The sequence below is a fragment of the Cololabis saira genome, chromosome 23, assembly GCF_033807715.1.
Source record: "Cololabis saira isolate AMF1-May2022 chromosome 23, fColSai1.1, whole genome shotgun sequence".
Taxonomy (NCBI): Eukaryota; Metazoa; Chordata; class Actinopteri; order Beloniformes; family Belonidae; genus Cololabis; species Cololabis saira.
Window position 1 is genome coordinate 1,970,016 of NC_084609.1, and position 14,453 is coordinate 1,984,468.

A 14,453-nucleotide genomic window follows, 5' to 3' on the forward strand; every position below is an offset into this window, starting at 1 on the left:
TGAAGCCAAAAAAAGTTCAGGCTCCAATTAAAGGTTACAATTAAATTGAGCAGATTCAAGCAGATAAAATATTAGTGATTTTACTGTGTAAGTTTTGACTTTTCTCTGGAGTAAAGGAAACCTTTTTGTTAATAATTTCTCCTAAATATTTAGTAAAAACCAGGAAAAACAGCCCAGGTTTTATCAACCTGGGCTGAAACCCGCCCAACCTGGCAACCCTGACTGAGGCGTCTAACAACTGTAAACAGGTTTATTTCTCCTTTAAACCATTAAATAAACTTTTGCTTTTCAAAGTGTAAGAAAACTCTTCATTTGATGCCTGGATAAATTCCCTCTAAAATTAAGATTCATAAATTAAGACCCTTGGATTTAGATTTAAGACCAATTAAGACATTTAAAGGCCTTATTTTAGCAAAATCTTCTGATGGTTGCGGTGCCCGTAGACGGGTCACGGGTCCGTCACACATGAACGTGGCCGGTATACGGTGATAAACACCATTGTAACAACCAGGTCTAAGATACCGACAGATACCGACCTCTTCCTCCACGTGGTTAGAGTTAAATAACAACGGTAAACACTAACCTCTTCCTCCACGGGAACAGCTTGACGATGTTCTTGTGTTTAGAGTTAAACTATAACGGTAAATAACAATGATAAACACTAACCTCTTCCTCCACGGCGAACAGCTTAACGATGTTCTTGTGGTTAAACTATAACGGTAAATAACAACGGTAAACACTAACCTCCTCCTCCACGGGAACAGCAGACGATGTTCTTGTGGTTAAAGTTAAACTATAACGTTAAATAACAACGGTAAACACTAACCTCCTCCTCCACGGGAACAGCTTGACGATGTTCTTGTGTTTAGAGTTAAACTATAACGGTAAACACTAACCTCCTCCTCCACGGCGAACAGCTTGACGATGTTCTTGTGGTTAAAGTTAAACTATAACGGTAAATAACAACGGTAAACACTAACCTCCTCCTCCACGGCGAACAGCTTGACGATGTTCTTGTGGTTGAGTTTCTTCAGAACCTCGAACTCTCTCATCTGGACGTCCAGCGGCCGCAGGAAACTCAGGTTGTTGAAAACCTTCACGGCGTACAGGTCTCCCGTTTTCTGGGGGGACACGAACGCACCGTCAGCCTCCAATGGTGGAAAAACGTAGTTAAAACCCAACGCTGGAAAAACCTCTAAAACTTTTTTTTATTTTAAATTTAATTAATAATTTTCATTACAATTTTTTTTTTTTTTTTTGTAATTGTCCATTCCTGTTGTAGTTTTATTTTATTTATCTATTTATTTATTTTATTTATTTATCTATCTAATTATTTTATTGTGGTTGTTCTAGTTGTATATAAATTGTTCGGGTATGCTGCAAAACTTAAGTGACCACTGTCTTTTTCTGTTGTTTTTCCTTAAAGAAAAATGTAAGCTTAACTCTGTAAATGTTTTAAAATAATTGTATAAATCTGCAAAACCCAATAAAAAAAGTTGGAAAAACAAACCCCGGTTTAAACCACGTCTCTGGCTGCACTGTTCTCTCCTCTGGTGCACCCCAGGGTTCAGTACTGGGCCCTCTAGGGTTTATCTTAAACCTTGTTCCTCTCAGCTGGATTTTCCAGAACCGTAGCGTTGATATTCACTGCTATGCAGACGACACCCTGCTCTACCGTCAAGTGTGTCAAGTTTTAATCCTGGTTTATAATAACGTTTGAATGTGTTTTATTCTGCTTATTCACCTTATTCTCCAGTTCCTGACTGGGTTATAATAATAATAACTTTAGAATGTGTTTTATTCTGCTTCTATAGTTCCTGACTGGGTTATTATCTACACGTGTTTACGGTTGATGAAACTTTGTCCTCGTCAGACGTGGAAGGAGTAACGTTAGTAACATTACTAACGTTAGTAACGTTACTAACGTTACTAACGTTACTAACGTTACTAACGTTACTAACGTAACTAACGTTAGTAACGTTAGTAACGTTAGTAACGTTAGTAACGTTAGTAACGTTAGTTACGTTAGGCCGAGCTGGAACGTTACAATCTCCAGCTTTAGGTTCGTTATCGTCACTAATTTATCCTTCAGGTCTAACTAGTTAAATATGAAATAAAGTTAATTTATCCTTCAGGTCTAACTAGTTAAATAGTTTTTCTGCTCTAAAGTTTCATTAGTCACATGACTCACGTCATTGAATCATTTATGTAGAGTTGGAGACTAAATAGTTATTGTCAAAAGTAGATTATTATCACCTGTTAATGGAGTTATTTTATTATTATATTATATTGTCAATATTATATATAAATCTTATATTATAACAATATTATATATAGAATATTATATTATAATAATATTATTATTTTATTATTATTATATTTTATTATATATATATATATATATATATATATATATATATATATATATATATATATATATATATATATATATATATATATACATATACATATATATATATATTTTTTTATTTATTTTTTCCTCTCAATTTATTTAGGTTAAAATCTCCTTTATTCCTTGTTAAGTTGCAGGATCCCTGCAGTTCCTCCGCGGCCCCCTAGGGGTCGTGGACCCCGGTTGAAGACCCTGTTCTACAGGAACTCTGATCTGATTCTCTACTCCTACAACTTCCTCCAGCTCAGTGATTAAAGGTCCTGCTGGTCGGCAGTAAAGGATAAATAACTTCTATTTCTGTGAGTGTCTCGTTTCTCCCCGGGCTGAGAGTCTGGTGTCGACCCAGTTCCAGATTAACAACGTCTCTCTCAGCTTTCATTTAGTTACATCTCCCGTCTATCACAGCTGCCTCACTCATGTAAATATTATCTTCAATCATCCATGTATAAACTGTAACTGAAATCTGTGTCAATCCTATAATCACATCTGTTCATAATATTTATTATTATCATTCATTCCTGCTGACCTGCACCTTATTTCATGTATTTATTTATTTATTCAAACAGGTTAAAACAAAAACTAAATAATCAGAATACATAAAATGTATATACCGAAAAAAACAAAGAAAACCATAAGCAAAAAAAGCAAATTAAAGAGACAAATCTATATGTAAATAAATATTTCCTGTTTGAAAGGGATGAAGTTTCAAAAAACTATAACCTTATAACAACAGTTATTTATAATCTGCACTATGTACATACATATGTATGTATATATTTATGTATATATGTGTTTATTTCACTGCATAAGAACTGCTTTGACATCTGCGATGACAATAAAGTTGAATCTAATCTAATCTTGGTCCACGCCCTGACCACGCCCCCTGGCCCCGCCCACCGCCAACTGACCACGCCCCTCTGACCACGCCCCCCTTTGGCCACGCCCCCCTTTGGCCACGCCCCCGTCTCCATTCCTGTAATTCCCCTGGTTGGTTTACAGGAAAAGTCCCTTCAGAACTGGATCAGAACTCTGCAGCCCAGATTACTAGCAGAACTCCCTCTCTCTTGCATGTAATCTATAAAATCTAATTTATTATTAGTTTAAATCTATTTGTTTTGTTTTTTTTACTCACCTTAACCTTTTTTAGACCCAGAAAGATGAGTGCACTTTAAAACATGTGTTTGTATGTTCTTAAGCTGCTGTCATGCCTTTTAATGAACCCCTAGGGGATAAATAAGGTGATTTGAATTAAATTAAATTAAATTAAATTAAATTAAATTAAATTAAATTAAATTAAATTAAATTAAATTAAATTAAATTAAATTAAATATCAATGACCGGGTTATAAGGAGCAGGAGAAAACATATAAACCCAAACAAAACAAGTAACTTTATTCAACTCATTCATAATTACTCAGAATATCATGCAGTTGGAACTATAAAAATACATTTTAAATCATTCGTCTTCCATGAATCCACCAGTAAAAAGTAGAGGAGGTAACAGTCCTTTTAGATTCCAGCGACAGCTACACCTGATGTTAGTGAGAGTTGGAACAACGCTGGATTCACTCAGTGTTTACAAATTAAATCAGATTTAAAATGAGTAAAAATGACCGTGTAAACACCTTATTCTGAATGAAAACAGCCATTCTGAATTAAACTTAATTCAGAAGTAAGTGGCTGGTTTATTCTGATTTTAAATCAGAATAGAATAATTCTGTGATCATTTATACACTCATTCAGAAAAATAAAGAAAGAAATAAAATACAATAAAATAAAAATAAAATAAAAAAATAAAATAACAAAAATTTAAAAATAAATAAAAAAATAAAAACAATTAAAAAATAAATATAAATGAAATAAAACAAATAAAATAAAATAAAGTGAAAACAATAAATAAAAATAAAATAAAATAAAATAAAATAAAATAAAATAAAATAAAATAAAATAAAATAAAAAAATAAAAAAGAACAATAAAAAAAGGAATTGGAGAAAGACCATCAAACGTGTTTTCCATGAAAACCTCAATTCAGAATTACTGTTTCCATGTAAACTCGGAGGAAAATAGTTTAATTCTGAATTATTTAATTCGGAATAATTAATTCTGAATTAAAAAATATCATGTAACCGTGGCCACTGATCCAGAACCAGAACCAGAACCAGAACCAGAACCAGAACCAGAACCAGTCCTACCTTGTGTCGTCCCCGGTACACGTTAGCCGTGGCTCCCTGACCCAGCAGGTCTGAGATCAGCCACAGGTAGTTGGTGGTGCTCTGCATCCTGGAAGATGATTGGTCCTGCAGACATGAGGAGATTTATCAATACAGGACTGATCAATACACCAGGACTGATCAATATACTAGGACTGATCAATACACCAGAATATACCAGTACCCCAGCGTGCCCTCTGGAGTCCCAGAGATTCATCGTAAATGTTCCAATAGAAAAGACTAAAAGTTCAGGTGAAAACGAACCTGAACTTGTTCTGAAACCAGTTTTTACTCGACGTCCATTTATATTGACCGGATTTTCACCACCATTAGGCTAATGGTTATATAAAGTTATAGAAACGTGTAATATTTGTTCAAAATGTGCGGCGTGCCCAGTGTATGTTGTTATCGTAAGGTGGAAGAAGTTGAGGCTCCATGACAACGCTGCTGATCTGTGACTATGCTGATCGTCTCCATGACAACGCTGCTGATCTGTGACTCTGCTGATCGTCTCCATGACAACGCTGCTGATCTGTGACTATGCTGATCGTCTCCAGGACAACGCTGCTGATCTGTGATCTATGCTGATCGTCTCCATGACAACGCTGCTGATCTGTGACTCTGCTGATCGTCTCCATGACAACGCTGCTGATCTGTGACTATGCTGATCGTCTCCATGACAACGCTGCTGATCTGTGACTATGCTGATCGTCTCCATGACAACGCTGCTGATCTGTGACGCTGCTGATCGTCTCCATGACAACGCTGCTGATCTGTGACGCTGCTGATCGTCTCCATGACAACGCTGCTGATCTGTGACGCTGCTGATCGTCTCCATGACAACGCTGCTGATCTGTGACTATGCTGATCGTCTCCATGACAACGCTGCTGATCTGTGACTATGCTGATCGTCTCCATGACAACGCTGCTGATCTGTGACTATGCTGATCGTCTCCATGACAACGCTGCTGATCTGTGACTATGCTGATCGTCTCCATGACAACGCTGCTGATCTGTGACTATGCTGATCGTCTCCATGACAACGCTGCTGATCTGTGACTATGCTGATCGTCTCCATGACAACGCTGCTGATCTGTGACGATGCTGATCGTCTCACAGCTGATGTGAAACAAAGGAACGCTGCGCTTGCTGTTATTGCGGGAGGTCTGACAAAGGAACTCCAACTCAACCGGCCGTTCACACCGTGTCCTAACTGCACGCGAGCGAGCGTCAGCGACTAAGACCCCGTCCACACGTAGCCGGGTATTTTTAAAACCGAATATTTACCCCCTCCGTTTATAAAAAAATTTGCATCCACATTACATCGTTTTTTAAAAAAACCCTTCCACACGTAACCGAAGATCTGCGTTTTCGACCACATTCATAAGCATTCTAACCTGTAGATCATCTGCGGCTCCCGGGGAAGCTGCACCTCCGCGGCTCCGCGGCTCAGCTTCCCCGGCAGGCGCGTCTCCTTCTCGGTCGCCACGGAGCTGCCACGTTATCGACGCAGCCCTACGCCGTAGGGTACGCCGTACCCTACGCCGTAGGGTACGCCGTAGGGTACGCCGTAGGGTACGCCGTAGGGTACGCCGTAGGGTACGCGGCGACGCACACCCTACGCCGTAGCCTACGGCGTAGGGTACGCCGTATGCCATATATATATAGGGGTATATATATATATATCAGGGCTGGGCGATTTTGGACAAAAATAAAATCCCGATTTTTTTCTCCGAAAACCCGATTTTCGATTTAAAATCGATTAATCGCACAGCCCTAATATATATATATATATATATATATATATATATATATGGAAGTGTACTGCATTAACCTGAGAATAATAAAAGTGTTCTGTTCACTCAGAGCTGGATTTCATGGAAACAAACATGTTCCAGTTTAATCCAGTTTGATTTTGCTTTTGGTTTGAAACGTTGGTTTTGTTATTAGTTTGTCGACTTTGCCCCGGTTTCTCTGACCTGTTTCCTCTGGCAGGAGATTCAGAACAAACACACTCAGGGACAGATTATTCCCCAAAGCTGAACTTTCTCAACCAATAAACTCCTCACACTATTCTTACACATCCATGTGCATCATTGTTCTCTCATTCACTCATCTTCATAGTGTATTTATATTTGTGTTTCCTGTTTCTCATGTTGTTGTTTAACAGTCTTTGTTTACACAGTCTTTGTTTAAATAGTCTTTGTTTAAATAGTATTTGTTTAAATAGTATTTGCATGTTTGCACTTTTACTGAGCTGCTGCCTAATCTCATTGTACCATTAGAATGATAATAAAGGCTTTCTATTCTATATATATATATATATATATATATATATATATATTATACATACATACCGGTACATGATAAAATGTATTGATCCCCAGAGGGAAATTCAGGTTCTACAGCAGCTCAAAGTCGGACAACATGAACTCAGACTAAATAAACGATAAAGAAATTATAACTATAAAAAATGTAAAAATATAGTCAAAAAGAAACTGAAACTGAACAAGTGTACTGTAAACTGAATAAATATACTATAAACATACAGTATAATAAATAGTCTGTTATACTAATATAGTATAAAGTCATATATAATCATATATAATGTATATAATCATATATGATCAGCAGAGGTAACGAGTTCCATTTACTCTGTTACATTTACCTGAGTAAGTTTTGGGAAATGTTGTACTTTTAGTAGTAGTTTTGAATCACTATACTTTTTACTTTTACTTGAGTAGATTTGTGAAGAAGAAACTGTTACTCTTACTCCGCTACATTAGGCTACGTTGAGCTGTTACTTTTCTTTTATCCCTTTTATCCGCGTACGCGTCAATCTCATGACATCACTGGTGATTCTTTGGGAAAAATGTTAGTTTTTGCATGTTTTGTCACATTTACACAGACTCAAACACACACAGAGTTTCTATGAGTTCATGTTTGTTCTAGTTCTGGTTAAAAAAGAAAAGAACAAAGGCTGGAAAGTTTGTGCTACTTCTGCTTAATTTATTTTTTTATTCTGTTATTATTTTATTTTATTATTTATTAAAGTACTTGAAGAGTATTTTAATTTAAGCAATTTTTTAATAATTTTAATTATTTTTTTTATTCTGTTATTATTTTATTTTATTAGTTATTAAAGTACTTGATGAGTATTTTAATTTAAGCTATTTTTATTAATTTTAATTTATTTTTTATTCTGTTATTTTATTTTATTAAAGTACTTGAAGAGTATTTTAATTTAAGCTATTTTTTTATTAATTTTAAATTATTTTTTTATTCTGTTATTATTTTATTTTATTATTTATTAAAGTACTTGAAGAGTATTTTAATTTAAGCTATTTTTATTAATTTTAATTTATTTTTCTATTCTGTTATTTTATTTTATTAGTTATTAAAGTACTTGAAGAGTATTTTAATTTAAGCTCTTTTTTATAAATTTTAATTAATTTTTTATTCTGTTATTTTATTTTATTATTTATTAAAGTACTTGAATAGTATTTTAATTTAAGCTATTTTTTAATAATTTTAATTAATTTTTTTATTCTGTTATTATTTTATCTATTTTATTATGTATTAAAGTACTTGAATTTACTTTAAGATTATTTTAATTTAAGCTATTTTTTATTAATTTTAATTAATTTCATTGATTTAATTTGCCTGAAGATGATTATTAAAATGTTAATATGTAAAAAATTAATATGTTAAAATTTTGTGAATAACGTTGAAATGTCGAGAAAAAAGTCTAAATGTCGAGAATAAAGTTGAAGTACAATTTCGAGAAAAAATTTGAAATGTATTTCAACTTTATACACAAAATTTCGACTTTATTCTTGAAATTGTTTTTCAACATTAATTTCGACATTTAGACTTTTTTCTAGAAATTGTATTTCAACATTAATTTATTTTTTATTCTGTTATTATTTTATGATTTATTAAAGTACTTGAATTTACTTTAAGATTATTTTAATTTAAGCTATTTTTTATTAATTTTAATTTATTTTATTGATTTGATTTACCTGAAGATGATTATTTTGTACTTTTGTCTGTTTGAATGGTTGTTTTAAAAAATAAATCAGACGTTACTCAACAGTTACTCAGTACTTGAGTAGTTTTTTACTTTTCCTCAAGTAATTATTTGGATGATACTTTTTACTTCTACTTGAGTCATATTATTCTAAATTATTCTACTTTTACTTTAGTACAACTTTTGGCTCCTCTACCAGCTCTGATGATCAATATAATTACAAATTATAACGAAAACTTTGCCGTTTACGTGCCGGGTGCGTGATGACGTCAGGGCTGGGGGGGGTTTCCCTGTTTACGTGATGACGTCACGGGGGGGTTTCCCTGTTTGCGGCCTGAAAATCGACCAAAAGCTGCAGAAAAAACTGCGCAGAAGCCGCGATGACGCAGCAGAATCACCGATAATCAACACTTATCCCTCCTGTATCGATCACCAATACTGCTACGTCACCGCACCGAAACCCGTGACGTCTGGACCCGCCTAAGATAACAGAATGTAACGCAGATAACGATTTAAATACGGTTCCGGCTCGGTTTGGTCGGCGGAACCGACACGTCGAGACGCGGAATTAAAACGGAAAAGATAAAACAGCCAAAGTTTCTGTGTTTTTACACCAAATCCAGCGTTTTTTCTGTTGTTTATGTTTCCTCACCTTCTCAGTCGATGCAGCTTCTTCTTCCGCCGTTTCCTGGTCACGTGATCCGGCCCCGAGGGGGCGTGGCCTAAATATTACCGTAATACACGGAATACCACGCGGCTGAAAACCATGCTGAAAACACCTGAATAACAGTATTAAATCCAAAATAAGACCAAAGAAAATGGAAATTAGGAGAATAAAGTAGTAGAATTACCAGAATAAAATCATAATGTTGTGAGAATAAAGTCGTAATATTATGAGAGTAAAGTCGTAATATTATGAGAATAAAGTCGTAATATGAGAATAAAGGCGTAATATTATGAGAATAAAATCGTAATATTATGAGAATAAAATCGTAAAATTACGAGAATAAAGTCGTAATTTATGAGAATAAAGTCGTAATTTATGAGAATAAAGTCGTTATATTACGATAATAAAGTCTTAATATTATGAGAATAAAGTCGTAATTTATGAGAATAAAGTCGTAATATTACAACAATAAAGTCGTAACATTACGAGAATAAAGTCGTAATATTATAAGAATAAAGTCGTAATATTATGACAATAAAGTCATAAAATTACGAGAATAAAGTCGTAATTTATGAGAATAAAGTCGTAATTTATGAGAATAAAGTCGTAAAATTACGACAATAAAATCGTAAAATTACGAGAATAAAGTCGTAATTTATGAGAATAAAGTCGTAATTTATGAGAATAAAGTCGTTATATTACGATAATAAAGTCTTAATATTATGAGAATAAAGTCGTAATTTATGAGAATAAAGTCGTAATATTACAACAATAAAGTCGTAACATTACGAGAATAAAGTCGTAATAGAATAAAGTCGTAATATTATTAGAATAAAGTCGTATTGTGAGAATAAAGTTGTAATATTACGAGAATAAAGTCGTAATTTATGAGAATAAAGTCGTAATATTATGAGAATATAATTTATGAGAACTCTAGCAGGAAGAGTGTGTTAAAATGAGGAATATTGAGCATCTTGTGAAGTTATATTTAGATATTTATAATATATTTAATATTACGACTTTATTCTCATAAATTACGACTTTATTCTCATAAATTACGACTTTATTCTCATAATATTAACATTTTATTCTCGTAATTATATGACTTTATTCTCGTAATTTCCAATTATTTTTTTTGTCTTAATTTGGCCCTAATACTCCGTCGTAGAAATGTGACATTTTGATAAGATTTATTTCTAAACTCGTAAGTTTTCATAGCAAGCCGGTTTAACATTTAATGGCTAAGTTTGACTATCCAGAATTAACAGATTTACAGATTTCTACAACTGCATTTTGTCTAGTTGTAATTACATCGTGACTATAGTCAGAATTGTAATTCTAGATATCTATAACGTAATTTTAACGAGTTAAAACTACAATTCAGGATATCTGTAGTTACATTTTAACTAGGAAGAATAGAAGTTAAAGATATCTCCAGTTTGAGATTCTCTAATTAAATTAATTAATTACAAGATATCTATAACTTGATTAGATATCTACAATTAAATTATGACTATCCATAATTCCAGTTTTAGATTCTACAACTTTGTTCTGACTAGTCAAAACTTAATCACAGATATCTGTAATTAGAAACCACATAAACATGAATGACAGAATGTAATTGTAGATTTCTGAAATTCTCTTTTTGACTAGGAAGAATTGAATTAAGGATAATCTGCAACACGTGTCCAGTCCAGCTGTTAAATATTAAAACGGCTGGCCATAAGTTTGTGACAGTCGACACATTTATGACTCGAGTTTTCGGGCAAATATGATTCCGCCGTTTCCTGGTCACGTGATCCGGCCCCGAGGGGGCGTGGCCTAAATATTACCGTAATACACGGAATACCACGCGGCTGAAAACACCTGAATAACAGTATTAAGTCCAAAATAAGACCAAAGAAAATGGAAATTAGGAGAATAAAGTAGTAGTACTTATAAGTTTGTGACAGTCGACACATTTATGACTCGTTTTTTCAGGCAAATATGAGAAAATCGGGTCCGAGTGCGCGTTCAGAGTTCAGAGTTATTACGGTAAAGAAAAACCCCGGGGATAAAATCTTTACTGAAATCAAAAGTGAAACTGACCCTTTATGTAACTGCCGATAATCATCTTTTCCTGTTTATGGGTTTTTAGAAGGATAAGTAGTTTTACTGACGTGTCCAGATTTAAACACTTATATTCACTTCCAGACAGAAATAACTCAAACTCCAAGTAGGAACTTCCTTTCACTAAATGTTGGAGGTAAAAGTAAAAAACACCGACATGAGACTTTAGTTTTCCTCCTCTGGGGTTTTGTTTATTGTCATTTTTCTGGTTTTAGGTGATAATTTCAAATTTCTGGTTAAATTCAGACTTTAGTTAAATGATAAAACGAGTGACTGCTTTTTACTGAGCTGTTGGGATTAAGGCTTTTTATAGATGATAATCCTGATAAAATCCTAGTAACATCCTAATAAAATCCTAATAACCCTAATAATCTTTGGTCTGGCTTTTATGTTGCATCAAATTTTATAGTTTTATTCTATTTAAACTTTTTAGAGGTATTTGTTTTATTTATTTATCTATTTCTTGTAGTGTTTTTATTATATTTTATTGTGGATTATTTTTTAATTATATTTTTATTATATAATTATTATTAATAAGCCTTAATTCTTGAACTTTTATCATTATTTCATTGTAATTAACTATATTGTATGTCTGTGGTCTTTGGTCTCCCAGTTTTTATTTTTGTTTTTATTATGATTATTTTATGCTTATATTATCAAAATGTTAAGCACTTTGTATTTCATGTACCTGGATGAGAAGGTGCTATAATAAAATGTGATTGATGATTTATTGAATAACCTACTTATAGGATATTAATAGGAGTAATATAATAATATAATATTATAACCCTATAATAGTAGCTGCACTTTGTGGAAGTTTTCATCGTATAAAGTTAAGAGGTCATTAAAGTATCTGAAATACGTCACAGCTGGAAATAAATCTGGTTAAATGAGACGATAAAAGTGACTGATATTATTGATGCACCAAATGTTCGGTAACTGAAATAGTTTGGCCGAAAATAGCAAAAAAACACTTTTTCTTTTATCCACTTCTTTTTCACTTTTTTTACAATGCACTTTAATGCATTAAGTGCATTTTTTTAGTTTTAAGGCCTATGTTACAATTTTTCAGCAGTCAGTTATCGGCCTAATGTAAGCTCAAAGATGAAATAAATAAAAAATTATTTTTCTAATTTATGTATTCTAAATTATTGTGCCTCGTTGGTTTAATGTCTGCTGGAATATTTAAAAAATGCTGGGAAATTAAAAAATGTTCACTTGTTCATGTTCAATAAATATTTCTACCTTGTAATTTTGTAAAATATTTTTTTCTTTGAAAAGACTAAATCACATTTATTTGATTTATGCAATGGTGAAAAAATAGGCAAAATAAATGAAAAACTGCAAAGAACCATGTCCGGTTTGTTATTCAGTATTCGCTGCATCACTAGACAAGAGTAAATAAAATATAACTTGTTTTTTCCTGGTTTTTCTGGTTGAGGCTCAATCAGAGCAGAGTATAATTATAGTATAATTATACTATAACTATACTATAATTATAGTATAGTTAGTTATTATAAATGTGTTAATAAATGATTAGTGAATGGGGGGAGGATTAAATAAGTTTACATTTCTTCCTACACTGATACAAATATTCTGCTTGATCTACTTAAAAAAATAACTTTTTGCAGGAGATTTTTATGTAGATAAAGAAAGACTAGTCTTTGTATAAACTACTTAATTTTATGTATGTAAATAATACATTTTGCAAGTACAGTCAACTTATTTGTGTTAAGTTTACTTTATCAAAATTAAGTTGACTTTAAGAAGAAAAAAAAGAAAAAAAGAAAAAAAAAGAAAAAGGGAAAAAAATAAATAAATTAAGTAGTTTATCCAAAGACTAGTCTTTCTTTATCTACATAAAAATCTCATGTGAAAAAGTCGCCGTAATTTTTTTAAAGTAGATCAAGCAAGATATTTTTTACTGTGGTTTTTTACTTAAACAAATAAAGAATTTGTTTCATCTAAACTTTGGTCAATCGGCCCAATAGATTAAAATTGTTAGAAGAAAAGTTAATATGTTGTTTGTGTGTAAATGAAAAGATTACTGGGATTAATTACAGAAAAACTGCTGGTTCAGGAAAACATGCACAATGTCTTGTTTTTGAACAAATGCAGATTAAGTTCAAAACTAGATGTATTCATGTAAAGCAACAAACTTCAGTTATAATTGTTAATATCACAGATTTAAAAATGTTATATTTATTTTTTTCAGTGTACTCCCTTTTAGCACATGTAATTAAGATATTAATGTATGAAATTCTTTGTTTTATTGTTTGCTTTGTTTTCTTATCTTTTTAATTGTTGTCTTTTACATGAACAAAATAATAAAATCAAATAAAAATAAAAGTTAAATCATGACACGACTCACAGGAAAAGTTCACTCACTTTATATTTTCAACAAAAGGAAAGAAAATCAGCGTTTGATGAAGTTACAACAGTTTATGGTGCAGCTGATCGGCTGTAGAACCGGGCAGAACCGGGCCGGTTCTGTACAGGCCCGGCCCGGCCCGGCCCGGCCCGGCCCGGGTCCAGACAGAACCGGCCCGGGCCGGTCCAGACCGACGGTTCTGGTTCTGGTCACCCTGGACACAAAAAGTGCTTTTTCATTGAGAAACAACGAACTCCTGGACCCGCCCACTTTCCCATGAGCCTCTTGGCCGGGTCGGCGGTTCTGAACGGGTCACCTGGTTCTGGTTCTGGTTCAGAACGGTCCGGAACCGGGTCAGAGAACTTTACATTTGATTGGAAAACGTTCCAGATCAGAATCACAAGGTTCTCACTTCGGTTCCAGTCGGGTTTTTACACGAGACCGCGAGAACTCGGAACCGCGAGAACTCGGGTTCTTTTACCGAGACGACCCGACACCGACCCGACTCAGAACCTTCTCTGGCTCCTCCTCCAGAGTCTCCGGCCCGGTTTCCTCCGTGGTTTCTCGTAGCGTCGCTGCTCGACCTCCGGGGGGCGACGGAGAGTCGGAGCTCGTCTCAGTTACGCTAACGGATTAGCCGCTAACGGATTAGC

The 14,453-nt window shown here is 33.6% G+C and overlaps 1 protein-coding gene across 2 annotated transcripts in view; it reads right to left on the reverse strand.

The window, feature by feature from the left end:
- tbk1 (TANK-binding kinase 1) overlaps window positions 1-9,350 on the reverse strand; it is a 39,716-nt gene extending 30,366 nt beyond the window's left edge. Inside the window, exons 1-3 of one of the 2 annotated variants that reach the window (XM_061714230.1) lie at window positions 9,306-9,350; window positions 4,606-4,710; window positions 981-1,121 (exon numbers count right to left, since the gene is read on the reverse strand). In XM_061714230.1, coding sequence (XP_061570214.1) covers window positions 981-1,121; window positions 4,606-4,692 — 228 coding nt within the window. In that variant the 5' untranslated portion in view covers window positions 4,693-4,710; window positions 9,306-9,350. Of the gene's footprint in view, window positions 1-896; window positions 936-980; window positions 1,122-4,605; window positions 4,711-9,305 lie in introns of those variants that run through there. The other variant, XM_061714231.1, reaches the window with a different exon arrangement.
- Window positions 9,351-14,453: the final 5,103 nt, after the last annotated feature.